Source organism: Pelophylax lessonae (assembly GCF_965119305.1).
Source record: "Pelophylax lessonae genome assembly, chromosome: 2".
Classification (NCBI taxonomy): Eukaryota; Metazoa; Chordata; class Amphibia; order Anura; family Ranidae; genus Pelophylax; species Pelophylax lessonae.
The window spans coordinates 226062139-226089759 of NC_138769.1; the positions used below are offsets into that span (position 1 = coordinate 226062139).

Consider the following 27621-nt stretch of genomic DNA (forward strand, 5'->3'; position numbering starts at 1 on the left):
TGTGCGGATGCGATGCGGGAACACGCTTCCCGCAGCGCAGAAGTGTGAACCGGCACTAAGTGGGCAAATCCTTCTGGTCCAGAAGTGGTTAGAGAGGTAAAAAAAAAGCTGACCGATTCCTGCATCGGCCCAAGCAATGTAATACAGGGATCTCTCCTGCTGAGATGGTGTTTTTGACAGTAGGACTCCTCCCTACATCAGAATACACCAATCAAATGCTGGTTTTCTAGCATGCCTGCTTTTTAAAGAGGCAGGGTGATAGACTGGCTTCTGTAGAGCAGAGAGCTGTACACATGGACTGAAAATCAGCCAGTCCCTGATGGAGCAGCTGAATTTCAGCCCATTTGTGCTGGGCTTAAAGTGGCACCTCATATATTTGGAGAAAAAAAAATTATAAAGCAGATTTGTTTACACCATAATTTAGAGACCAATCCCCCTCTTATTTTTTCCACCCTGCCAAAAAAGTGTGCAGCAGCTTTTAATGTTCTTTCATTATGGTTGAATGCTAGGCTGTTTTATGACTGTTCAAGCTCCAATACAACCAGTAGTGTCAGAGCTTGTATCTAGCACCTATTCTGCTGTTAAGCAGGATGGTAGGAAGCAGGCAAACTTTGGCACTCTGAGGAATGGATGTAATGAGATACTTTGAGGTTGCTGCAGGTTTATGTAGAGAACTGTAGGGCTAGATAGACGACATTTGCATAGATTTATTTTTCATCCTACTCTGCAATAGCACTGGTTTCCCCTTTTTTTATTTTTTTTATAGTAGCTCTATAGTGCAACGTGTGTCTGCTGATAAGTTTTGAAGAATTTATTCAAAATGAAAAATATCCTGTTATAAAATATGGATTAGTAAAGCTGGTTACTAAAGGATATTTTCCATGCCTGAAATATTGCATGCTCTAGTGTGCTTGCCCAACACTTGTTTACTTGGTTGCTAATGGCCACTGGACTGTTTCCATGGCTTTTCTGCTATGGACTCATTTGGACCAAACCTAACCATTTGTGTTCTGCCCTACTCGTGATCATTGGGAGCACTGAGAATCCAACTGAAGTTGCTAGAGGGCTTCACTTGGCCTGTGCCGCAAAAGGCTTTAAGATTGAAACTTGTAGTATAAACCCACAGCTGGCATCTGGTTTTGTACAGATTCACATTTAAGGAGATCTGTCAAATTTTGAAAATTCTAGGTCCCTGCAATAGACTAAATTTATGTCATTCCAATGGCCCATTTCTCCTACACATCCTCCTTGGTAAGCCATTTGATACCTTCAGGAATGGTGGATACCCGTGTCCCTAACTGGTCTGGGTTCTTCCTCAAATCCCCTAAGCCCATCCATTTCATGACACTGCTGGGGTTTTCATTGATGTAGGGGGTTTGAGAAAATAACCAGCTTGAAGTTGCTTCCAGAAGTGGTGGAAAGAGGAGAGAGGTTGGAGAAATGCATTTAATCTGACTTCTGTTGTGGGGACTTTTTCTAAATAAAGTTATTTGGAGACTTGACAAGGTGTCTTTAAAGTCCCTGTTGTGGACCTAATAGGTCTTTGAAAGGCCTAATATGTTTGCATAAATATAAAAGTGAATGGGTTTTCTCGTCCTGCGGAAAGGGGTGGAAAACCTCGGGAAACATTGAATATTGGTGAAAATGGCTTAAGAACGAATGCATGGTTCACTAACTTCTTCTTATGCAGGGCAACTTGTCAACTATGATTAGACTACTTTTGTTTCAGGGGTCATGCTAAGAGTGTGAATGTGTAACAATGTTTCTGATAGAACATAACATTGTGGAACAATTGCATAGTAAAACCTTTCACAAAACCGAATTGTATAACACCATTTTGGATTGTTATCTAGTTGTCTGGTCTGCTGCACCTGTAATGCTGAATGTTGAATCTGCATCTTGAATGGTAACTTGTGTGAATTTTGGATAATTCTTTTTTTTTTTTTTTTTTTTTTTATGGCTTGAATGTGTGCTTAGATGTGTTGCTTTTTTTTTTTTTTTTTTTTTGAACAGTGCCTTGTGGGAGTTGTGACACTTGTATTCTTGTCTTTTCTGTGTCGCTACCCATTTTCTATCCTGCGTCCCTTCATAACGTGAGTTAAATAAATTGGCATTTCATTGTTCATAGTCCTGAACCCTAACCTGTTTACATACCCTAAAGCTGCCATCTTGCAAGCTTTTTGCCATTACAGCTGCATGTGAATTGATCAGGTTGTCTTGTTTGATTTTGTTATATGCAGCATTGTAAAATTAAGTTGAATCAGGAATAGGAACATGGCAAGCACCTGGAAAGAATTTGTTGAATTTTCCATGCCGTCTTCTCCCCCTACTGCATACGTTAGTGCCAACCTGGGCAATGCATCTCCTGTCGGACTGACTTTGTCACCTTATGGCCGATCAGTAAGTTATTTCCGTATTAGTTTAATGATTTATCCCTCACTTTAGCCCATGCAGAACCTGTGCACATGCCACAGTGACTTTTTTTTTTAATTTTTTTTTTCCATTCCCATCAACCATTAGCGTTTCACATCCCTTTGTCTTGCGTTGCATACGTTTAACTTGCCATCTAATTTCTCCAACCCCCCAATCTTTGATTCTGGATTTTTTTTTCCCTTTTTGTAGTTCTCATGCCTTTTTTCTTTGGAATGCCATTATTCACTCTTTAAACATCTTATCAGAGTTTTGTGGCATTTTTTTCCTCATTTAAATTGGAATATAGTGTAATCTATTTTTAACCCTACTTTCCCTCAAGGTGTTTTGTTTTTTTGTGTATATATTTATCCATTCCATCTGTTTGCCATGCAGTTTAGTAGTAGTGTGCAGTATGGTGTTTAAGCCATCTGGCAGAGCAGCGGTCGCCAACTTCCCCAGCAACAGGGACCAGCCACCGTGCAAAACTCAACCCCCCTCCATGGCCGGCTGGGGGGGGGGGGGGGGTTATTGTGGTGTTCGCAGCCTGTAGTAGTATCTTCAAAATTTATCTTTACACAGTACAGCCACTGATCTGTCCATAAACAATCAACAGTCCATCATGAAAAAGATACTGATTTGTTGTAATCAAATGATAAACAGAATAAAGGGTATAAAATGAACATATGAGTGATATCAGTGCACCCGGGGATATGGGAAGATTTGAATTCAGAAATCAGCTAACTACTGAATTGACTGTTAAGGCTAGCTCCTTGTCCAGGCTGGGAACCCAGTGCCTGCTAAAGAGGGGAAAGAGTGTTGCCAGGGAGCAGTATAGTGTTAAGATTTTTTTTTTTGTCAAATAGTTAAAAAAACTGAGGCACTCTGTGAACAAAGGCATGTCACTGTAGAGAAGAGATGTACAGGGTCTGAAGTGCGGGATGGATAGGAGCCTTGGTAAACTGCTGTAGATGGGATTCCTACACTGGAATCGGTGTAAAGACAACTGGCGCTGCTGCTGTCTTCTCTCTTGCATCGCCCATTGTCGCCCATTGTCAGGAGCGCTCCCTTGAGTGGTCAGAGGGTGGCAGTGCAAGATGTGCTGGTTTGTGTGGCCTGCCTCTCAGCACTGTTCTGCAGCCCAGGAGTTGGCGACCCCTGTGGTAGAATTACACAAATGAGTGAGCTGTATATAGGTAGATCCTTGAGGGGCAGGTGGTGACTGTTCTGCTCCAGATTGCTGTAGTGCTGTGACTGGGTTTTTTGTTTTAAATACTGTATGTGGGGAGAAGACTGTGCTTTCCCTTTTTTGGAGGATATGTAACACTTGCTGAATGTTTAAAATACTTCTAGCCCTCCCCATTGCTCATTACAAAATAGTGCTTTTAGTACTCCCAGTTGCTGATTGCTCCTTTGGGCTATACTCTACGTGGCTTGATTTTATAGATGGAATTGTGTGAACTGGTTGTATGCCATGCTAATCTGAATTTGCATCATGTATGTCTGGACAAAACACAGGGCAGAGAGAGGTTAGAACCTGTCTGGTTTTTACACCACGTTCATTGACAGGGTGGATTGCTGCTTGTGTTTTTGGGTCATAAAGTGGAGGGAAATTGGCTCATTTGGGCATGTATAGAAAAAAAAAAACACAGGTTTTAACCATGTCCCATTCACACTTGCTAATTAGGCCTCTTGCTATTGGCCACGGGAGACCCATGATAGCGCTCATGTAGTGACTACCTTTAGATGATTGGCCCTGGACACAGGGGCTTTCAGGGTACCCCTTTTTGGGTCTCCTGCAGCTAATTGTAAATGGCTCCATTTGCAAATGTGAATTGGGCCTTTTATGAATGAATCCTTTTTTTTTTTTTTTTTTTTTTTCCTCGCTGTTTCGATCTACAAAAAATTTGCCATGCTAGTCTCCACCCGGCAGTGTCGTCCATTCACAGAATTGTGTTCTGTGAATGGGAAAACTACCCAACGGCCTTCACAGGCTTGCAGCTCTTGAACTATCAGAGTGATGTTGATCACTCTCAGCAAAAGTTTCACCAAATAGTAGTGAAAGAATAATTTCTCAATGACAGCTGCATTGTCCACATAAACATTTATACATCATATTAATCATAAAACTTGTTGCAATATCAATATGAAGTGTATAAATTCAATCAAGAAATTCATATCAAACTGTAAATGTATTAAAAAACATTTCATAATTCCAGTATAGTCCATCAGAAAAGAATGCTCTTGTGCAAAAATTTAATTGATGCTTGCGTATCAACAAAAATCCATATTTCAGTGTGGATAGCAAAATTTTCACACCCAAAAGTGCTTTCCAAACTCTCAAGCCCCTTACCAGCTACTCTGATCCAAAGATGTGGGTCTGGCTGCACTTTATCCCAGTATTCCCATGGGATGGATGTTTTATCGGGAGCAAAGATTCCAGTATGGGTTACTATACGACCAGGATTTTCAACAGTGGGCACAGCAAAAGAGAGAGGAACTTAGTGTAGTAACTAAAAATTCAGGCTTTTTAACGAGGGTTAAAACCACTAACAAGAAGGCAGGAGTAAAAATTGTATATAAATAATCGCATGCCCCAGCGGGTGTGATAAATTCACTGCTGTAGCTAATCACGACTAGTTTTGTTCAAAAGAACATTATCACGGGATAAAGGAATATAACAGTGGATACAATCTGAGTTACATTTAGAACAACCTACCAGTTATCTCCAGAGGGTGTTTTATTGCTTGCTGCCATCCAAAACGAAAAAATCTGGCCATGTTGCCGTGGTATACGGCAATTGGGGGGTCTGTACGGGAAAACCTCAGACCAAACAGGAATAAACATAATCCTCATTCACGATTAACATCCACAAAACTAAGAGGGGTAAATGCTAATGCCAGGAGCCTAGCTAATAAAATGCATGAGTTGGAAATGTTAGTACATGAGGATGACCTAGACCTTGTGGGAATAGCGGAGACTTGGGTCGACCCCTCACATGACTGGCTGGCCAATATCCAAGGGTATTCGGTGTACCGGAAGGACAGGGTAGGAAAAAAGAGGGGGAGGGGTATGTCTATGTCAAGAACAATGTGTAAGGGTGATAGAGAGGAGTGATATAACGGAAGGGATGAGTATGGAGTTAGAATCCGTGTGGGTAGAACTCAATAGGGAAGAAGAAAATAAGTAATTGTGGGGGTTTGCTATAGGCCATCCAACCAAAGGGAGGAGGTAGAGCTGGAATTTTTATCACTATTGGGTAAAGTGGCAAAACTGGTATCAGTCATCATATTGGGGGACTTCAATTATCCGGACATTGACTGGGAAGAGGGGACTGCACACTCACAGAAGGCCCGTCTATTCACGGAAACCTTACAGGATAACTACATGTCACAGTTGGATTCTCCTACTAGAGAAAATGCAGTCCTGGCTCTATTGATCACTAATGACCCAGACCTAATCTCGGAGGTAGGAGTCAAGGACAACCTGGGCTCTAGCGATCGCAGGATGATTACATTTAGTGTAAATAACAATATAACAAGGCAAGTGGGGAACATAAGAACCCTAAACTTCAGAAGGGCAAACTTTCCAAAATTGTGCTCATTGATGGAAAGGGTAAACTAGGACCAAACCCTGGGATCACTGACCACGGAGGAAAAATGGGAATGCTTTAGGAACATATTAAACAAATGCATCTTGCAGTGCATTCCTATGGGAAATAATTTTTTAGAAGAGACCAAGCCAAACCTGTCTGGCTAAACCGTAACGTTAAACTTATTAGGGGAAAAAAAATGGCCTTCAAGAAATATAAATCAGAGGGCACAGTATCGGCTTTCGAGCAATACAAGGAGGCAAATAGGAAAAGTAAACACGAAATCAACCTTGAGAGACAAATAGCGGAGGATAGTAAAAAAAAAAACAAAAACTCTTTAAATATATCAACAGCAAAAAACTAGGGCAGAGCATATTGCACACATAATTTAACGATGATGGGAGGATGGTTACAGAGGACACTGAAAAAGCAACCGTGCTGAATGCTTTTTTCTCGTTAGTCTTTACACCGGAAAAGGAGGGGGTACACTGATCATGACTGTATGGTTAGTAGTAATACATAGGACTTGCCGCTATGGCTAACAGAGGGTGAAATTAGGGAAAGGCTGGATAAACTTAACACAAACAAATCACCAGGCCTGGATGGCGTACATCCGTGAGTACTCAAGGAACTCGGTAAGGTTACATCTAGACCACTGTTCCTGATCTTTGCTGACAGTATTATGACAGGAAATGTACCAGGGGATTGGAGGAAAGCTAACGTGATACCGATATTCAAAAAGGGGCAGAGGCATATCCTGGGAAATTATAGGCCTGTCAGTTTGACATCGATAGTATGTAAACTTCTGGAGGGGATAATGGGACTATATCGTAGAGTTTGCGAAAGACAACCACATCATCAGCAGTAATCAGCACGGTATTATAAATGGGTGTTCTTGTCAAACCAATCTCTTAACATTCTACGAGGAGGTGAGCTGTGAGCTAGATAGGGGGAGACCAGTGGATGTGGTGTACCTGGATTTCGCTGATACAGTTCCCCACAAGCGCTTAATTTATAAAATAAGGTCTGCAGGTATCGACAGCAGGGTTTGCTCTTGGATACGGAACTGGCTAAAAGGGCGTGTCCAAAGGGTGGTAATAAACAGCGCATACTCAGACTGGTCTGAGGTGGTAAGCGGGGTCCCCCAAGGCTCAGTCCTGGGACCAACCTTGTTCAATTTATTCATAAACAGCATTGAGGACGGGATCAGTAGTTCGATATCGGTTTTTGCAGATGACACAAAATTGGCCAGGGCAATAACTGCACAGCATGAAGCAGATATCCTCCAAAATGACCTGGACAAAATAACGGAGTGGGCAACGACATGGCAAATGAGGTTTAATGTGGAGAAGTGTAAGGTTTTGCACTTGGGGACTAAAAACATAAAAGCACAATACACGTTAGGGGGGGGGAACCCTTGGGGGAATCAAAAATGGAGAAAGATCTGGGAGTCTTGGTTGGTTGGTTAGGCAATGGCATGCAATGTCAAGCGGCAGCTACCAAAGCCAGCAGAATATTAGCATGCATAAAGAAAGGGATGTATTCCAGAGATAAGACTATAATCCTTCCACTTTATAAAACTCTGGTCTGACCACATCTGGAGTATTCTGTCCAGTTCTGGTCGCCAGTCCTCAGGAGGGATGTGTTGGAGCTGGAGAGAGTCCAGAAAAGGGCAACTAAACTGATTAGGGGGTTGGAGGACCTTAATTATGAAGGGCGTCTGCAATCGCTTGATTTATTCTCCCTGGAGAAGAGACGCCTGAGGGGGGACATGATGGCAATTTATAAATATCTCAATGGGGATCTCAGCTTAGAAAAAAAGCTGTTCAGTCGAAGGGATTGCATGAGGACAAGAGGGCATACAATGCGATTAGAGGAGAAGCGTTTTAACCTCAGGCAACGTGGGGGGTTCTTTACTGTTAGGGCTACAAGATTGTGGAATTCTCTACCACAAGAGGTGGTTTCTGCGGGAAGTATGGTGGCTTTCAAAAGACTTAGACGTACATCTCAAGGATCCGAACATTCAGGGCTATGTGAGATGATTACAGCCACACACACCTACACAGGTTGAACTGGATGGACTATTGTCTTTATTCAACCTCACCTACTATGTAACTATACACTTGAGGCCCAACACTTTCCCATAAAGAAATGTGGCCATATTATTGAAGCCTGGCGTATGTACTGCTTGCTGTTATCAAAGGCTGACATTTGCCCTACATGTCCTACACGCAGCACATCTACGGCAATGGAGATCACCAATAAAAATAGACGCATAGGTCTCTACGGGAAACAGCATGCCTCTAGTGCATACCACGGCAAGATTCGCACTGTGGCTTTCCGCCCTTTGATGGCGGCCAGTAGTACATACTCCAGGCCAGGCTTCACAATAGTATGCCCACAGTTTATTCTTTTATGTGAAATAGTGTTGGGCCTCTAGTGTATGCCACGGCAACATTTTTTATTCAGAAATATTGGCTTTATGTCCATGTACAGTATAGTATGCACTCCAATAGTTGGGGCTCATTTTGAACAAATTACTGCATCAATACGGCGTGGCATAGAGGTGGTCAGTCTGTAGCACTGCTGAGGTGTTATGGAAGCCCAGATTGCTTTTGATAGTGGCCTTCAGCTTGTCTGTATTGTTGGGTCTGGTGTCTCCTATTCCTCTTGACCATACCCCACAGATTCTCTATGGGGTTTAGGTCAGGTGAGTTTGCTGGCTAATCAATCACATCGATACCATGATCATTACCAAACCAGGTATTTACTTTTGGCAATGTGGGCAGGTGCTAGGTCCTGCAGGAAAATTAAATCTCCATAAGGTTGGTCAGCAGAGGGAAGCATGAAATGCTCTAATTTCCTGATAGAGGGCTGCACTGACTTTGGACTTGCTAAAACTCAGTTGACCCAACACCTGCAGATGACTTGGCTCCCCTAATCACTGACTGGAAACTTCATACTAGACCTCATGCAAAATTTTGTTTATCTCCACTCTTCAGACTCTGGGACCTTTATTTCCAAATGAAATGCAAAATTTTCCAGTCTGGTGATCTGGGGAGTCATGTCACCTGTTGGTGTTGGTCCACTGTTTTATCAAGTTCAAAGTCAGCGCTTTCATTTGCTGACCAGCTTTATGGAGATTTTCTTTTCCAGCAGGACTTGGCACCTGCTGGGGTATTTTCAAGAAGATGAAACAGACCTAACAATGCAAACGAGCCAAAGGCCACTATAAAAGCAACCTGGGCTTCCATAACGCAGTGCCACATGCTGGGCTTCCCTAACGCAGTGCCACATGCTGATCAGCCTCTGCCACGCTGCATTGATGCAGTAATTCACGCAAAAGGAGCCCTGACTCAGTATTGAGTGCATACTATACTGTACATAGACCTACTTTTCCGTAAAAACATTTCTGTATTAAACTTCTTATTTTATTTTTTTTTTTTTATTGACCTTATGTAATCAGTTTCAAAATGAATACTTGAAATATCTGTGTAACGCATCTATATAAAATGAGTTTCCTTTTTTTAGAATTTTTTATATCCTAATTTTGAGATGCACCTGTAAATATAACTCGGATTGTACCCACCGCTATACTTTTTTTTTTTTTTTCCCTTGATTATATTTAGAAAGCCTGGATTTTTAATTACTACAGAGTTCCTTCTTCTGATGGACTTTACTGGATGTTATAAATGTACTGTACTGAATGGTGTTTTTTGATTGTATATGAATTTCTTACTTTTTGAATTCATACAATACATTGCTTTCTGACTATTTTGCCTTTCTAGTCTGGGCCAAGTAAAAAGGACTACGGTAGTTTTCAGTATTGCCTGTAGAATCCCCCTACAGCTCATCTTCGACTTAACATGCATTCCACAATGTGCTTCTTTGTGCTGGTGACCATCTTGGTTGCAATCATGGCTTTGCTTCCTCATGTAAGAACTGCTCCAGCCAACCACTAGACCCAACCCATGATTGGTTATCTTGCTGGTTGGTGGGAAGTTAATCGGGAAGCTGAAGGAGAGGTGCAGAAATATACAGGTGAACTGTGGTAACTCATGTTTGTAATGAGATCATGCATGATGCAGCCTAAATCTCCTGATAGGTTTCTTTTTGTTCCTGTCAAAATGAGTGTCTTTGTAAAAGGGCACCCCTCTCCTGTCTTGTAGCTAGCGCTGGCTGGTGCTTGATAAGTTGAGCAGTGACATGACTCCATATGGGTCTTGTGACAGTGAGCAATAGGCTGCAAGATCATAGCAATGTCAGGGTAGGAAGATCACGTGTTCCCTCATAAGCGCTGGGTATGGGGGACTGAGGATGGAGCAGTAACGGAACACTGGGTATAGTATTGATGAGCTGGGTTGGGGACAGGGTTATGGAAGCGGGCATTCTTGGGCTTGGTTTGACTGAAAAGATATGAAACGTGTAATTGCATCAAAAATTACTACTACAAAAAAAACAGCACAGCTATAAGCTTTGTTTTGTAAGACGGGCTTTCAATATGTTTACCATCCACGTAGATGGGCAGTATCAAAGACTTTTGACCTAATGAATGCTGAGAACCTAGCAATGGAAACGATCTGTCTGTTTGTTGTGCTACCTATACAAAATGGAATGTTGGGTGCAAAAAAAAATTAGGCCATGTTCCTACATTTCTTAAGACTATAATAAAGTGGACTTAAAGAAATAAAGAAGAATCAGCGCAAGATATCACTACTGGATGAACCACAATGTAGGAGTAAACCTAATCAGAAAATAATTGCTTAACAGATTTCTTCTAGATCAGAGATAAATGGGCAATGCAGAAATTCAAGTGCTTAATAAACGGGTAAAATTTGTGCTTATGTAAACAATTAGTAATTAACTAAGAGAAAAAAAAATTTTTAGAAAATCAAGTGATGTGAAAATTACAAGTGGGTGCCCTCTGAAGAGTGAACCCATATACCGCAAATTACACAAGAAGTGTGTGAGATAATGGAACACAAACAGTACGTAGAACTGATAGATAAAGTGAAAGGAACGTAGAATAAACGCCCTCCGGTGGGTGAACCCCTATAACCAATAAGGTAGGAAGGAATTGAAATGTGCCGTGAAAATGACAAATGAATAGCAATAAAGGTGCAAGTGAAATTGCTATTCATTTGTCAACAGATTGCTATTTCACTTGCACCTTTACTGCTATTCATTTGTCATTTTCACCGGCACATTTCAATTCCTTCCTACCTTATTGGTTATAGGGGTTCACCCATCGGAGGGCGTTTATTCTGCGTTCCTTTCACTTTATCTATCAGTTCTACGTACTGTTTGTGTTCCATTATCTCATACACTTATTGTGTAATTTGCGGTATAGGGGTTCACTCTTCAGAGGGCACCCACTTTGTAATTTTCACATCACTTTTGATTTTCTAAAATTTTTTTTTTTTTCTTTAGTTCATTACGAATTGTTTACATAAGCACGAATTAGTTTACCTGTTTATTAAGTACTTGAATTTCTGCATTGCCCATTTATCTCTGATCTAGAAGAAATCTGTTAAGCAATTATTTTCTGATTAGGTTTACTCCTACATTGTGGTTCATCCAGTAGTGATATCTTGCACTTATTCTTCTTTATTTACTCTCTCTATGTGGTGACACTAAGGAATTGGCTGCAGGGTCCGGGTGCTCCATTTTTATTATCGGCTTCCTCCTTATTTCCCCCTTTTTCTAGTGGTAGCGCATAGATCGATTTCTTCTTTTAATAAAGTGGACTTGCTATTTCCTCAACTTCTGCAGCTGAAAGAAACTTTCCACAGATTTAGACCCGGTTCACACTTCTGCGAGTGCCGGGTTCGCATGTAATGTCGGAGCGCACTGCTCCGACATTACATGCGATCAGCTGTGCGGTGCGAGTTTAGCCATACAGTTTGTATGGCTAAATTCGCATCGCACCCGGTGCAAACACGCACAGGAGGCATTTTTGCAGCCGCATCAGGATCGGATCGCACAGCGGTTCACACTTGTGCGATCCCATCCTGTGCGAACTGCACGATCGCACTGCGATATGCGATCAAACTGGGGGTGTCGTTAAGATTACATTGACACCCCCAGCGTATCGCATATGGCAGTGTGAACTGCCGGGGGTGCGTGTGCGATGCGGGAAAAGGCTGCGAATTCGCAGCCTTCCCGCATCGCATATATGTGAACCGAGCCTAAACCTCTACATTTTTGTACATGTTTACTGCAGTAATACATGGATATGCTGACCACCATCTAGAAAATTGTTTACCAAAGCATTGAGAAAACAAGGCAACAAAACGATCTCTACAGTCATATATTTTTAAAGATGTAAAACGTTTTCTGCTGTAAAATGGTTTTTGTGGTCGTATGCATTGTAACCAGACTGTACAATTTCCTCCTAAATTTATGAACTATTTAGTGCAAGGGCCTATCTTACAGGATTTATAAATTGCATTAAATGTCTAGTAAACTCTTGCCCTATAAGAGTGGCCTCGTACAATCTACAGTGTATGTTTAGGAAAAAAATGTGTTACTGGCCTTTCCCATTAGGTAAAGTTGCTCTCCTTTTTTGTGACCACTATCGAAAGGACAAAGTTATGGGAATAAAAAAAGGTCTGGCAGGAGGAAACGTTTCTCATGACCTCTTCATATTAGGATTGCAACTGTTTTATATAAATTGGCCCCTAATCCTTTACCTGCAACTTTTTTGGTTTCGCAGCACAACAGCCTGTAACAAGTGTATTTTAAATGGTGTACCTACAGTTTTTTTTTTTTTTTAATCCTTGTGCAATCTTACAGGACAAAGTGCATGGAGCACTTGCCCCTTTATGATCTGATCAATAGTTGCTGAGCTAGTGTCGTCAGCAGTGTTCACCCCTGTGGATCTAGGGGATCCAGTTCATTGACCACAAGGAAGGTCTACAGTGCTGGCTATAGCTCTAAGGGAATGCCCATAAATTGGGTGTTCAGCCATGTAGATCTACACCCAGCACATGAAGAAAAAAAATACATTTTTATACAGTGCTTGGAATGGGAGCAAATGCACCAGGAACTTGTAAAATCCTCTGGGGGGGGGGGGGGGGGGCAAGGATTTAAAGGGTAATTCCAGGTTTGTGGAAAAGTAGCAAATACAAGTATAGAGTATACAATTGTGTAATAAGTCATATTGTAATTGAATGTGTAAAAAAAAAAAAAAAAAAAAAAAAAAAAAATTTCAATCTGCAGCACTGTAATTTTCTGTTTAAGGCAATATGGCACCCATCTGTGTACAGAACCCCCCCCCCCCATCTCCAGAAATGTCATTTCCTGCTTGTGTGATTGGTTTACTGATTTTCCCAGAAGTCTGCACTTAAAGTCCCAGGTTTTTTTTTTTCCCAGTCTCTGAAACAGATTACATTTGTGGTGAGACTCCCAATAGGAATGCACATCTAAAGGAATGGCACACCCTACCAGTTTCCTCCATTTTTAGTCCTCCAGGTGGGACAGCCAAAATGATAAAATCATTTCCATACAAATTCAATTCACATGGACACAGACAAACACAGGGATTTTTTCAAAGTTTTTGGTAAAATTCCTGCAATGTACTTATGTACTTTGAGCACCCAAAAGGGAATAATATTTTGTTATAAGGAAAAAAAGTGAAGTTACTCCCAACTGTGACAATATTACTACTTTAATCTCTTTACACCAGCCGAGCGCACATATGTAGGCCTTTACGCCAAACAGCCGCATATATGCAGCCCTTTGTAAACCACTTACTGTGCTGAGAGCACACTCCCAGCACGGTATCTGGCAGTTACCGGAAAGCTCCTGGTGCATACTAGCGATCAGCTTTCTGATCATGTGAGCCCTGTGATGGTCAAAAAGTGGTCACATGACTGGAATGCCCGTCTCCTGGCATTTAGACCCCTTAAAAGGCCAAGAGGCAGTTCTACATCTGAGAGTTGGCTCTGATAACAGTCACTCCCAGTATTGTGTGCTAGTCAAGAGCTATGACACTTTTGTTGGCATAGAAATGGTATTTGACATGAATGGGGAATGGCTGGTTCCATTGGAGCAGCCTTGTGCAGTTTTGCTTTGTGATAATCCATTTCATTTTCTTCATATATTGTCATGTTTTACTTGGTGTGTTTTATTCAAAAAACAGGGTGTTTTTTTTTTTTTTGGTGCGGTCTTCTCATTTACTTATGTGACTTTATCACAGCTGTATGTGATGGAGAAACTCTATACTCTATCATCAGAACCCCTCACCCCATCTGCTGCTGTCCCTGTTACTCACGCCTCCAGTTTTTGTGGGTCTAAAAAGCAGAAGAGGACCCCTTTGTACCAGAGATCTGTAAGTCGGGCCATGTGTAAGCACACAGCATGGCTTTGCAGAGTTGGAAGATGCGTGCACGGTTTGTTTATAACACACTAAGCTTGTTCGTGTGTGTTCTGTTGCTGTACAGTGCTATGGATTCAATTTTTGGTACTTTATTAAATTTAAGTACTAGGTAGTGCTGCATGACTAACTTTCTCCCCTAAAACTATCACTGTTGCTTTGCAGGATCGAGATGGGAGAGCATTCCAGGTATCCTTGTAACTGGACTGGTGTTGGTGGATGGACCTGACTATACTCTGGCAGAAGCTCCATGTGGTCTTTCAGATCTACTGGTTCTTCTGTCCAAGGAACAGTTTACCTTAACCATAAGGGGTCACTGGCTTTTTTGGCATTGGTGTTGAAACCCAGATTTTGAGGGACAGGGGTCTTTCTGACTCTGAATCCCAACCCCCACACACCTACACAATGTAAAATCCAGGAAGTCCAATTTTTAATAAGATCTGCCATTGTACTTTGAAGACAATTGATGTAGGAGTAGAAACTTGCAATCCAGAAAACTCCTTGGGATGCATCCTGAACTTTTTTGTTCAGGTAGTTTCTCATGTGGTTCCGCTGTGTGCCCTCCAGTGTCTACATGTGATCTGAAATTTTGTTCTCTATGCAAAAATCGTGATATGAGCCTATCGGAGATTTTTCTTTCCACACTTGTGCAAGTGTTCCTTGTTTCTATCACTTCTTCTTCTTCTGTGAGGGGTCTCTCAACCGGCAGCTTTTGTCCTGTAAGGCAGTGGTTCTCAGGGCTCACTAACAGGCCAGGTTTGCAAGATAACTGAAATAAATCCCAGGTGATGTAATTTGCTGCTCAGTGATTGCAGTACTCTAGTCTGCATCTCCCCAGGGTAATACCTAAAATCTGGCCTGTTAGTGGGCCCTGAGGACCGGAGTTGAGGACCACTGCTGTAAGGAACCTTTTCCAGAAGGACCAGGTCTTTTGAGGTCCTGAGCCTCCTTTCTTTCCAGGGTAGTTTTGGCTTTTTACATTAACCGGGGCATTGTACTTCTGTTCTGTCTGGCCTCAGTACATCCGTCCCCCCCCCCCCCCCCCTCTTCACTGTCTGGATGTAGTTTGAGCTGTGTGTATTTACCAAGCAGTCACTGCCTCCATTGGAAAGACAAACTGTCATTCCTAATGGTTCCCATAAATGGGAACCATTTTATTTTTTTGTGTATTTTTTTTCTTTCGTTCACGGACGGACACTGCTCAATATTTTCTTGATTCTTGGGTTTATGGTGCCCCCTACAGGAGTAGGACACTAGGTGGGGAAAAAGTTTGACTACGCATCTAGGGCAATCCCAGGCGGTATACTCCCACTTCCTGCTATAGCTCGTCAGTGTGTTTTTTTTTTTTTTTTTTTTTTTTTTTTTTTTTGCTTAGTCAGTAAGGACCTAGTTCCTTGGCTGCGACGGGCCACTGGACGGGAGCTGGCGAGTTAAACGCCTTGCAAGGACGCTTAGCCCTGGTCACGACATGAGTCGCAGCGTGCCTCTGGCCCACAGCACCACCATTACAAGATGATGCGGTGGTCTGCTTGGAGCAGTGCCTGCCCGTTCCCAAGGTGTGGTGAGTAGGGTCTGTCTCCCCTCCCCTCTGGTGGTTTCACGGGGTGGACGTGGGCCCCTGGGTTGGTCAGACCCCTGAGTGCCCTTCTCATTTTACGCTCCCCCCCCATTTGCCCAGGCCTAGTCTCGGCGGCCATGTTTTTGGAGCTCAGATGGGCGGTGATTCAGTGGTGGAAGTCCTCAGCTTCTAGTACTTGTAGCCAGACTTGCCTTTTTTGCTGTGCAGAAGCTTGCTGTGAGCGGTCTGGTAGTGGTGAGTGCCTGGGGCTCCCTCTCCCCTTTTTTTTTTTTTATTTATTTTTTTACACTTGTGGTGCAGATTCCCTATCCATTCATAGTCACTGAAACGTGTTCCACCACCTGATCCACTCTGAGGACGCTGGGCCCTCCAGGGCCTCCAAACCGGCTGCGCTAACTGCAGTCCTGGAGTCCCTGGTGTCCAAAGTGAATTCCGTCCTGGGCAAACGGACTACCAAAAAGTGTCCCCTGCGTTCACCTGCTTCCTGTCTTTTCAGATCCAGGGTCTGAATCGGCCACCGTGGATGGCAGTTACCCTTGGGGGTCTGCTTCTACGTACCCAGCGTCCACATAGTGAGAATAATTCCTCTAGCCTCTGAGGCAGTGCAAGACTGATCTCAAGGAGTGATTGTCCTGGTTTCAATGTCGGAACACTTTTGAGGTTTCTTTACAAACCTGTTTACGGTTCCCAGGAAGGAGGGCAAGGTGTGTCCAATTCTGGACCTCAAGGCGCTGAACTTCTTTGTTAGGTTGTAGAAGTTCCTAATGGAAGTCCATTTGCACGGTGGTAGCATCCCTACATTAGCGGGGACTTTCTCACATCCATCGACATCAAGGATGCTTACCTTCACATTTCCATTTGTATCGCTCCATCAGAGTTTCGTTTGCTTTGCTGTGGGCAAGGAGCATGATCAGTTTGTCGCATTACTTTTGGTCTCTCCTCCGCTCCTCGGGTCTTCACAAAAGTGTTGGCCCTGGTTCTAGCGTTACTGCATCAGCAGGGAATTGCAATACTAGGGTACCTGGAGGATCTGCTTTTGCAAGCAGAGTTTTCGCCTGCCCTGTTGGACAAATTGTAGATCGCTCTACAAACTAGGAGTTTGGTTGGTTTCGAAATCTTCAGAAGTCTGCTCTCGTCCTGTCATGAGCCTGGAATATTTGGGAATGACTCTGGCCTCTGCCAGAGTGTTTCTCCCTCTGGCAAAAATTCTGAAGTTACAGGAGGCGATTTGGCTTCTGCTGTCCAGCAGAGGGTCATCTCTTTGGACTTTTATGCGGATACTGGGCCTGATGGTGTCTACCTTCGGGGGCGGTTCTGTTTGCACAGTCCCACACAAGATCTCTGCAAAAGGAGGTTATGGTGAAGTGGTACAAGGATCCTCAGTCTCTGGACAATCTGATCATGTTGAGCTGGAGGACAAGGGGGGTCCCTGGTTTGGTGGTTTTGCTCTCCAGCATTTCAGGGAAAATCCTTTCTTCCCCTGTACTGGACAGTTGTCACCATGGTTGCCAGCCTATCCACTTGGGGAGGCGTCCTCTGCACGGATTGTGCTCAACGGGTCTGGACTCTGGAAGAGTCCAGGCTACCGATCAATGTACTGGAGCTCTGAGAGAGCAGGCTTTGCATTGATCATTGGACAGTTTGTCTCCAGGGATTTCTGTTACGGATTCAATCTGACAAGGCTGTGGCATATGTCAATCGCCAAGGGGCCACGAGAAGTGGTCTGCTGGCTCGGGAAGTAGCTGGCATTCTAAGGTGGGCAGAACAGTTCAGTTTGTTCCAGCCCTCTCTGCTGTACACATTCCAGGGGTGGAAAATTGGCAGGCAGACTCTCTCAGGCGTTGGACCAGGGAGAAAGGCCCCCTCATCCGGAGGTGTTCAGTCGTGTCTCTGGTGTGGGACTCCCAAGGTGGACCTGTTGGCCTCTCTCCTCAACTGGAAAGTTCAGAGGTTTGTGTCATGGTCTCGGGATCCTCTAGCTGATGCCACAGATAACCTAGTGGCTCCCTGGAGTCATTATCGTCTGATTTATATGCCTTTCCTCTCAAGCTGCTGCCGCGACTCCTGCGCAGGATCGAGGCAGAAGGGATTCCAATCATTCTAGTGGCTCCATTCTGGCTACGCCGACCTGTAATGGCTGGTCGGCTATGTTCCTTTTTAGGGAAGATCTGCTGTCTCGAGGGCTGATCTTTCATCCTGCTTTACAGTAGTCAACCTTGATGGCCTGGCTGTTGAAAGCCAGGTGCTTAAGGATAGGGGGTTGTCTGATTCTGTGATTCCTACGCTTTTTAAAAGCTAGGAAATCTACTTCCAAGAATATTTTACCATGGTACTTTGAAGATGTACATTGCTTGGTGTGAGTCTTTAGGGGTTCACCCTCGCTCCCTTTTTCAGAGACTTGGATCTTGGCTTTCCTCCTGCGAGGGGTCGAGCAATGTTTTTGTCCCTGAGTACCATTTTTAATTTAAGGGTCAGGTCTCAGCCTTGGTGTCCTTCTTTTAACGACCGTTGGCCTCCCACTCCTTGGTGCATACTTTTCTCCAGGGAGTGAGACACTTGGCTCCCCCGGTGCTGTCTCCATTGCTGCCGTGGGACCTCAATTTGGTGTGGTCAGGTCTTCAGAAACCTCCCTTTGAAAATATTCAAGGAGATTCCCCTGCTTACATTGTCCCAGAAGATGGCATTTTTGGTGGCTATTACTGTGACGCGCAGGGTGTCTGATTTGGAAGCGATGTCTTGCCATTCACCTTTTTATTTTTATCTAGTTGTTCACAGGGATAAGCGGGTGCTTCGACCTTGTACATCATTCCTTCCAAAGGTCGTCTCCGATTTTCTGTTTTTTTTTTCTCATCTGAATTAAGACCATTGTGTTGCCTTCTGGTGTCCTAAGCATCCTAAGGAAGTTGCTTTTCATTCCCCGTGATGTGGTTCGGACAATCAAGGTGTACCTGGCAGCTACAGAGTCCTTTGAAAAGTCAGACTCACAGTTTGTCCTGACAAACGTGATGGACCTCGTAAGGGGCTGGCTGCTACCATTTTCAGATGTCAGGCAGACGCTGGTTCAGGCTAATTCTATTAAGGGTCAGGTTCCTCCTTTCCCTGTCGGCGCATTCTACTCGGGCGCTTAGTGCCTCCTGGGCCTTCCGTCATCAGGCTTCAGTGGTGAAAGTTTGCAAAGCAGCCATTTGTTTGTCTGTGCACACATTCACAAAGTTTCATAAAGTGGATGTGTTGGCATCTGCGGATGCATTTTTTGGCCACAAAGTTTTGCAGGCTGTTTAGAGGATTTGTCCTCAGTTTTTTTTTTTTTTTTCCCAGGTGAGCTCCAGTTATCAGTTGAGCGCCATTCCTCCTGGTTGGCTATTTGGATTTTGAAAGTTTTTCTGCTGTTGCCACCCCTCATGTTTGGCACTGCTTTGGGACATCCTATGGTCATGAGGATGAAGAGCTGTGTCTGGCATTTTTGACTTGCTGTAAAATCTATTTTTCTGATGCTCATTGAGGGACTCGGCACCTGCCCCTCTTTGGAGTTGTTTCTTCTGACACTGCTTGTTACAAAACTGAATACCTATAGCAGAAAGTTGGGAGTATATCCCCAGGGACTGCCCTATAGGCTTGCCTAAGCTTTATGCCTAGTGTGCTACTCCTGTAGGGGCAGCATAACTCTACGGTCATGAAGATGAGCTGTGTCTGTCAATGAACATCAGAGAAAAGGATTTTACGGTAAGTCAAAAATTCCCCCCTAAACTGTTGGACTGTTTACGGTTTTACATTTGGCACTAAAAAAACTGAGGCATACTAGTAGTTGAAGGGGACAATTCTCTGTCCCATCAACCATCCTGATATTTTTATGTTGGAGATCCTATTAACTTTTTGTAAGTTTGCGCCTTATTAGTAAATGCGTTTTTATCGTGAACTGTAATTTTTCAAAATGGGTAACCAGCAGTAACGGGTGCTTTAGGTGCTCTGATTTCGTAGGGGTAGCTGAAGTCCATAAAGTAGCCGGACACCCCCCCCCCAAATTTTTTATATTGCAGAAAGTTAATTCTAAGGTGTTGATTAGTCACCTGATTATCTAATGTAGTTGGTATAATGCAAACTTGTGTACAGATTTTATGAAGATCAGGAACTGTTTGGTTATCTGATCCTGGCTTTTAGAACAGATTTGGACAAAACTTGTGCTTCCTTCACGATAAATCAGAATGTCAAATTATTCTGGGGAAGAATCTAGCACATCCTTACACAAAGATTTAGGATGTTTTGTTCGCTAGTCATCTTACACTTCCCCGTTTATCTTTTTTTTCCCTAACATTGCTTTGTTTGTTCACTTTGTAAGTGTTTGTTTGTTTTGTTTTTTGTTTTTTTTAGGCTTTTGTAATTCATAAGTTCATTTTTTTTGCTTCTGTTACAACTGAGCAAGCTACATATTACATGTTGTGCCATTTAACATAGGTTTGTGTGGGTTTCTTCCCCCCCCCCCCCCCCGTCTTCTCCTTTACAATATTGTAGACCAATATGTATAACTACATTTATCTTTTAAACTAGATGAGCTTTGACCCAAATCTACTCCACAACAATGGACATAATGGGTACCCGAATGGTACGTCTGCATTGCGTGAAACTGGCATAATTGAAAAATTGCTTACATCCTATGGATTTATTCAGTGTTCAGAACGCCAGGCCAGACTCTTCTTCCACTGCTCTCAATACAATGGAAACTTGCAAGAACTTAAAGTAGGAGGTAAGAAATGGGTTAGAAATTGAGCAAGCTACTGTTTCATCTGTACTTTTTCTGTTTTTAGCAGTACTATAGTCCTGTAAACCTCCCCCCCTTATTCCTGTTCTAAAAGTATATGTAAACCCAAGGCCAGGCTACAAGAATACAAGAATTTCTCTTGCGTCCTCCGACAGTTGCCACCCATTCAGTCTTCACTTATGGGGTATTGACTTCTTCTCCACAGGAGTTTCTAGGCATAAGACTTGTAAAAGAAAAATAAATCTACATAGTCTCACCCATGGGGGCTGTCCTACTAGTCCAATACCCCCCTGCAATAGCCATCCCAATTCAGTTTGTCTTCTGCCTAGCTTCAGGAGTGGATAGGCTTCCCTGTGCTGAGGCTACAGTCTCAGCCTTTCTTCTTCTTCTTTTTTTTTTTTTTTTTTTCCTTTTTATGCTTTATTTTCAAGAGATGTCATTTTTTTTCTTTACATTGCTAGCTGTTAATTTTATCAGCACTAGTTAGTGGATCTTCGGATGAAGACTGAGTTTGCGGAGCTGGGAATCGGACTGACCGTCCTGGTTCTCCAGGACAGAGGGTCAGATGGAATCCCTGCCCGCCTTTGAGCGTTTCGCAGGCTATGTGTTCGCCCTGGCCTCGCAAACGACCCATCCCTGTCCATCAGGGATGCAGCCTTGTGAGGTGGCTACCTCACTGGACACAGCATAGGTTCGTCTGTGCACTACTAGTGTCCTTCGTTTTGGCTGGCGGCACTCCCCTGCCATCTGAGGGTGGGCGGTTTCCCGCTTGATATGAGGCACCCCACGCCATCGGGTACAGGTAAGTACATTGTCTGGGGTCGGCAGTCCTGTGTGTCTGGTGTCCCCTGTGTCTGCGTTTTGGGGTCCCTGCTGGGGTTTTTATTCTCACAGCAGCGCTGTGTGGGGTTTTGGGGGGTCCCTCTCCTAATGTCACTTCAGGGTGCTTGGGGATGCAGACGCATGTGGCGACCGCTGCGGGGTTAAAAACCGCCGGTCCGCCATTTTTAGCGTGGGCAGCATGTCTGGCTTCACTGTGGGCGATCATACAGCATGCTATGTAGTGTATTTCGCACCTTACGGCGCCATCTTGTGTGTGGCAAACGATCGTTCAGAGCACATGTCGGCGTCCATCTTGCCGAAGCCTCCCATTAGTTTCTATAGGCATCCATTTTCCCTTGGCCTGCAGCCTAGTTCAGCCTCCAGCGGTGACATCACTTCCTTCTTTTCTTCCAGAGCCGAATGAAGGAGCTGGTAACACAGTGGGGTTCTATCCTGCTGTTCCTTTCCTATCCTGCCTTGTGCAATCTTCCTGGTCAGTCTTTGTCCCTGCGGGGGATCTGTGTCTCAGTCCCGATAGCGGTGTGCTGTGGGAGTCCGCAGCGCTCTTAAAGGGCCAGTTCAAAAAAAAATTTTATTTCTGTTATGGAATCCCAGGACAGCAAATTCCCTCCAGCCTTGGTGGGGGATTCAGGGTCCTCTGAATCCTTTAACCAGACTAATTTGGCGGCTATTGTGGCAACTTTGGGGTCAAAAATGGATGTGCTGATGTCTGAACGTGCTGCTAGGAAAAGGCCTAGGATTTCCTTTTCTTCTGATTCTGAGTGTGACATGGTTGCTGTAGGTAGCGTGGCCCTTTCGGGGTCTCTCTCTTCTCAGGACCCGCAAGAGTCTGAGGGGGAGGCGGAGGTCCGTCACTCTATTGCCCGACATTCCTACATGGTGGCGGGTTCCATGTTCAAACCTGTTGTAGACCAATATGTATAACTACATTTATCTTTTAAACTAGATGAGCTTTGACCCAAATCTACTCCACAACAATGGACATAATGGATACCCGAATGGTACGTCTGCATTGCGTGAAACTGGCATAATTGAAAAATTGCTTACATCCTATGGATTTATTCAGTGTTCAGAACGCCAGGCCAGACTGCTGCTAGGAAAAGGCCTAGGATTTCCTTTTCTTCTGATTCTGAGTGTGACATGGTTGCTGTAGGTAGCGTGGCCCTTTCGGGGTCTCGCTCTTCTCAGGACCCGCAAGAGTCTGAGGGGGAGGCGGAGGTCCGTCACTCTATTGCCCGACATTCCTACATGGTGGCGGGTTCCATGTTCAAACCTATTTTGCCTCTAATGGTGGCTCAGGCTGTGGCAGATTGGACCAAGGTGCTAAAACGCACCCTCGTGGCTGACTCTGCCCCTCCCACTACGGTGGAGATGGTGGATCAGATTTATCGTGGGGTCATGTATTTGTCCGATGCGGCTCTTAATGAGGCGCCTTTGGCAATCCAGGAAGACGGTGGCTGACATCCCCTATGCGGGGTCTCGCCTTTTTGGAGAATCCTTGGACGAATTGGTTAAAGGAGTCACTGGGGGTAAGAGCACTTTGCTGCCCGAGGATCCTAAGGGCAAGTTTTTTTTTTTTTTTTTTCCGCGTTAAGCGGGGCCCATCCTTTAAACCTGCTCAAGGGTCCTTTCGTGCCTTTTAAGGTGCAGAACAAGGGTAAAGCTTCAAGGGCCAAGGTAGTCAGAAGAAGCCTTGGTTTGGCAAGCAAAAATCCAGCCAGGCCGGTGCGGCGGTTCAGTCTGCCTCTGCCTGAAGGGGCGCCCTCACCCGTTACAGGGGAAGGGCGACATTTGCGCGGTTTCCTACAACCTTGGCTGCTCTGAATCACGGACAGGTGGGTTCAGGAAATCATTCGGTCAGGGTACAAGATCGAATTTCTTTCACGGTCGGCAGACAGATTCTTTCCCTCCAAATCTTCATTGACCCCAGGGCGGTTACAGGACCTACATCAGGCGGTGCAGGATCTTCTCGCTCAGGGGGTTGTCGTCCCGGGGCCTCATCTGGACAGGTTTCGGGGTTTTTTATTAGAATCTGTTCACTGTGCCCAGAAAGGAGGGCAAAGTGCGTCCGATTCTGGACTTGAAAGCGCTGAAATGCTTTGTGCGCGTTCAAAAGTTCCGCATGGAATCACTCCGCTCGGTTGTTGCCCCCCTGAATCCAGGGGAGTTCCTGGCCTCTATAAACCTGAAGGATGCGTATCTACACATCCCCATTTTCGAGGGTCATCAGAGGTACCTCCGATTCGCTATCGCGGAGGAACATTACCAGTTTGTGGCGTTACCTTTCGGTCTCGCTTCGGCTCCAAGGGTCTTTACCAAAGTCTTGGCGCCTGTTCTGGGCCTGTTGTGGGCACAGGGCATTGCAGTCTTGGGATATCTGGACCATCTCCTGTTAAGATCGAGTGCCAGTCAGTGCCTGCTGCGCGATCTGTCCACTACGGTCCAGACGCTTCAGGAGTTCGGTTGGACAATCAAAATTCAGAAGTCGACCTTGTCGCCTTCGGTTCGTCTCCCGTATCTGGGAATGGTTCTGGACTCTGCTCAAGCAACGGTGTTCTTACCGGAGGACAAGCTCTTGACCCTACAGAACGAGGTCAGGTCCCTCAGACAACGAATCCTCATCGCTCAGGACCTGTATGCAGTCCCTGGGGTTAATGGTGTCGGCCTTCGAGGTGATTCCGTTTGCACAATTTCACACGCGCTCTCTTCAAGCGGAAATCCTCGCCAGGTGGGACAGGCTACCTCAGTCTTGGCCCTGAGAGTGTCTGAGTCGCCAAACCAGGATGGATCTCTTGTGGCTTCAGTCCCCGGCGGTGTCAGATGGAAATGCCTTCCGGCCAATTCTGTGGACGGTAATAACCACAGATGCCAGCCTGTCAGGCTGGGGTGGTGTTATGGGCAACCTGTCTGCCCAGGGCACTTGGTCGGAGGAGGAATCCTCCCTTCCAATAAACATATTGGAATTGAGAGCGATTAGGCTGTGCCTGATCTATTGGTCGGATCGTCTTCAGGGCCGTCCTGTATGGGTGCAGACGGAAAATGCCACTGCGGTGGCTTACATCGACAACCAAGGGGGCACCAGGAGTGCCCAGGCGGCCCAGGAAGTGACCAGTATTCTGTCTTGGCCGAGACTCATGTCCCGGCGATATTGGCGGTTCACATTCCGGGTGTGGAGAATTGGCAGGCCGACTATCTGAGCCGCCAGACCCTGGACCAGGGGGAATGGTCCCTACACCCAGAGGTGTTTTCAGATGCTGTGTGCGAAGTGGGGATCCCCAGATGTGGATCTGTTCGCATCTCGGCTAAACCACAAGGTGGAAAGGTTCGTGGCAATAACGCGTGATCCTCTGGCAGATGCCTCGAATGCGCTGGTGGCGCCTTGGCTTCCGTATCGACTGATCTATGCTTTTCCTCTGATTCAACTGTTGTCCAGATTCCTCGCAGGTTGGCCTAGAACAATCACTGGTGATTCTGGTGGTGCCGGACTGGCCTCGCCGGTCCTGGTACGCGGACATCGTTCACCTGGCCGTAGAGCCTCCGTGGCGGCTGCTAATGCAAGATCTGCTGTCCCAGGGACCGATCTTCCATCCTGCTTTAGTCGCTGGCTTTAACGGCCTGGCTGTTGAGAGCCAGGTCCTGAGACGGGAGTCTCTCCTCAGAGGTCATTCCTACTTTGATCAAGGCTAGAAAAGCCTCTTCTGGTAAGATTTATTACCGTACATGGAAAGCATATTTTTTGCCTGGTGTGAGTCCAGGGGTTTCTCTCCTCGTGCCTATTTGGTGGCGAAGGTGTTGGCTTTCCTCCAGACTGGTGTGGACCAGCGTCTTGCGTTGGCCACGATTTAAGGGCCAGGTCCCTGCACTGGCTGTTCTTTTCCAGCGCCCTGTGGCGTCTAATTCCTTGATTCGCACCTTTATTCAAGGTGTGCATCACCTGGCTCCCCCTAGAAGGGAGCCCTTACCTCCATGGGACTTGAACTTGGTTCTGTCCGTGTTGCAGCGTTCCCCTTTTGAAAACATCAGGGAACTTTCGTTGCCCATGCTATTAAGATTGCGTTCCTGGTAGCGATCACTTCTGCTCGCAGAGTGTCAGAGTTGGCGGCGTTGTCTTGTCGCTCCCCTTACCTGGTGGTTCATAGGCATAAGGTGGTCTTGCGACTCAATCCGTCCTTTTTGCCAAAGGTGGTTTCGGTATCCCACCTGAATGAGGACGTTGTTTTTACCTTCGCTTTGTGCGAATCCTAAGCATCCAAAGGAGGTTGTCTTGCATTCCTTGGATGTTGTCCGGGCGATGAGGGTTTACCTGTCGTCGACTGAATCCTTTCGAAAATCAGATTTTGTCCTTCCTGAGGGACCTTGGAAGGGTATGGCTGCGTCTGCAGCAACCATTGCCAAATGGATCAGACAGACAATTGTACAGGCCTATTCATTGCGGGAACGGGTTCCTCCCTTCCTGTCCAGGCGCACTCTACCAGGTCGATGAGTACGTCCTGGGCCTATCGGCATCGCGCTTCGGTGGCCCAGGTGTGCAAGGCTGCGACTTGGTCGTCAGTGCACACTTCTCAAAATTCTACAAAATTGATGTTCTGGCATCAGCTGATGCATCCTTTGGCCGCAAAGTTCTCTGTGCGGCAGTTCCATAGGGAACCCTGGTTTTGTACGGGTCCCTAGCTGTTTGGGTTGTTTTCCCCTTGGTTATTTTTTCCTGGGTTTTTGCTCATGTTGACCCCTTTTTTGTTACCCAGAAGGTTACCTTGTACATGTGAGGTTCCTTTCTCTGATGTGGGTACTGCGTTGCTTTTCTGGCGGTTGCGTTGCCCACCCCTCATGTCTACACTGCTTTGGGACATCCCCATAAGTGAAGACTGTGTGAATGGGCGGCAACTGTCGGAGGACTCAGAGAAAGGAATTTTACGGTAAGATTTTACAAAAATTCTGTTTTTATCTTTGTCGCCATTCCACGAGCATGCAGAATTTTAAAGTTGCACATTGGGCATCAAGTCTGCGTAACCGCTATATCTCAAAAGTTTTTGGATAAGAATATATGTGTGTGTGTGTGTGTGTATATATGTATGTATGTATGTGTGTGTGTGTGTGTGTGTGTGTGTGTGTGTGTGTGTGTGTGTGTGTGTGTATATATATGTGTGTGTGAAGAAAAATACAGTGCCTTAAAGTATTCATACCCCATTTTCCAAATTTTGTCATGTTACAACCAAAAACATGATTTTGTAAAAAAAAAAAAAAAAAAATCTCTGAAAAGTGTGGCGTGCATTTTGTATTCAGCCCCCTTTACTTAAAACCCCTAAATAAAATCTAGTGCAACCAATTGCCTTCAGAAATCGCCTAATTAGTAAATGCAGTATCTCACAAAAGTGAGTACACCCTCACATTTTTGTGAATATTTCATATCTTTTCATGTGACAACACTGAAGAAAGGACACTTTGCTACAATGTGGGTGTACAGCTTGTATAACAGTGTAAATTTTGCTGTCCCCTCAAAATAACTCCGCACAGCCGCTATTGTCTAAACTGCTGGCAACAAAAGTGAGTACACCCCTAAGTGAAAATGTCCGAATTGAGCCCAATGTGTCAATGTTTTGTGTGGCCGCCATTACTTTCCAGCACTGCCTCAACCCTCTTGGGCATGGAGTTCACCAGAGCTTTACAGGTTGCCACTGGAATGCTCTAACACTCCCTCCTCCATGACACTGAGCTGATGGATGTTGGGAGACCTTGCGCTCCTCCACCTTCCAGTTGAGGATGCCCCACAGATGCTCAGTAGGGTTTAGGTCTGGAGACATGCTTGGCCAGTCCATCACCTTTACCATCACATTTTTTAGCAAGGCAGTGGTCATCGTGGAGGTGTGTTTTGGGGTCGTTATGTTGGAATACTGTCCTGCGGCCCAGTCTCCGAAGGGAGGGGGATCATGCTCTGCTTCAGTATGTCTCAGTACATTTTGGTATTCATGGTTCCCTCAATGAACTGTAGCTCCCCGGCAGCACTCATGCAGCCCCAGACCATGACACTCCCCCCACCATGCTTGACTGTAGGCAAGACCAACTTT

At 45.0% G+C, this 27621-nt stretch overlaps 1 protein-coding gene across 2 annotated transcripts in view; it reads left to right on the plus strand.

Moving 5' to 3' along the window:
- CSDE1 (cold shock domain containing E1) overlaps positions 1–27621 on the plus strand; it is a 208419-nt gene that overhangs the window by 28908 nt on the left and 151890 nt on the right. Inside the window, exons 3-5 of one of the 2 annotated variants that reach the window (XM_082246093.1) lie at positions 2241–2400; positions 14202–14333; positions 20503–20698. In XM_082246093.1, coding sequence (XP_082102219.1) covers positions 2275–2400; positions 14202–14333; positions 20503–20698 — 454 coding nt within the window. In that variant the 5' untranslated portion in view covers positions 2241–2274. Of the gene's footprint in view, positions 1–2240; positions 2401–14201; positions 14334–20502; positions 20699–22498; positions 22690–27621 lie in introns of those variants that run through there. The other variant, XM_082246094.1, reaches the window with a different exon arrangement.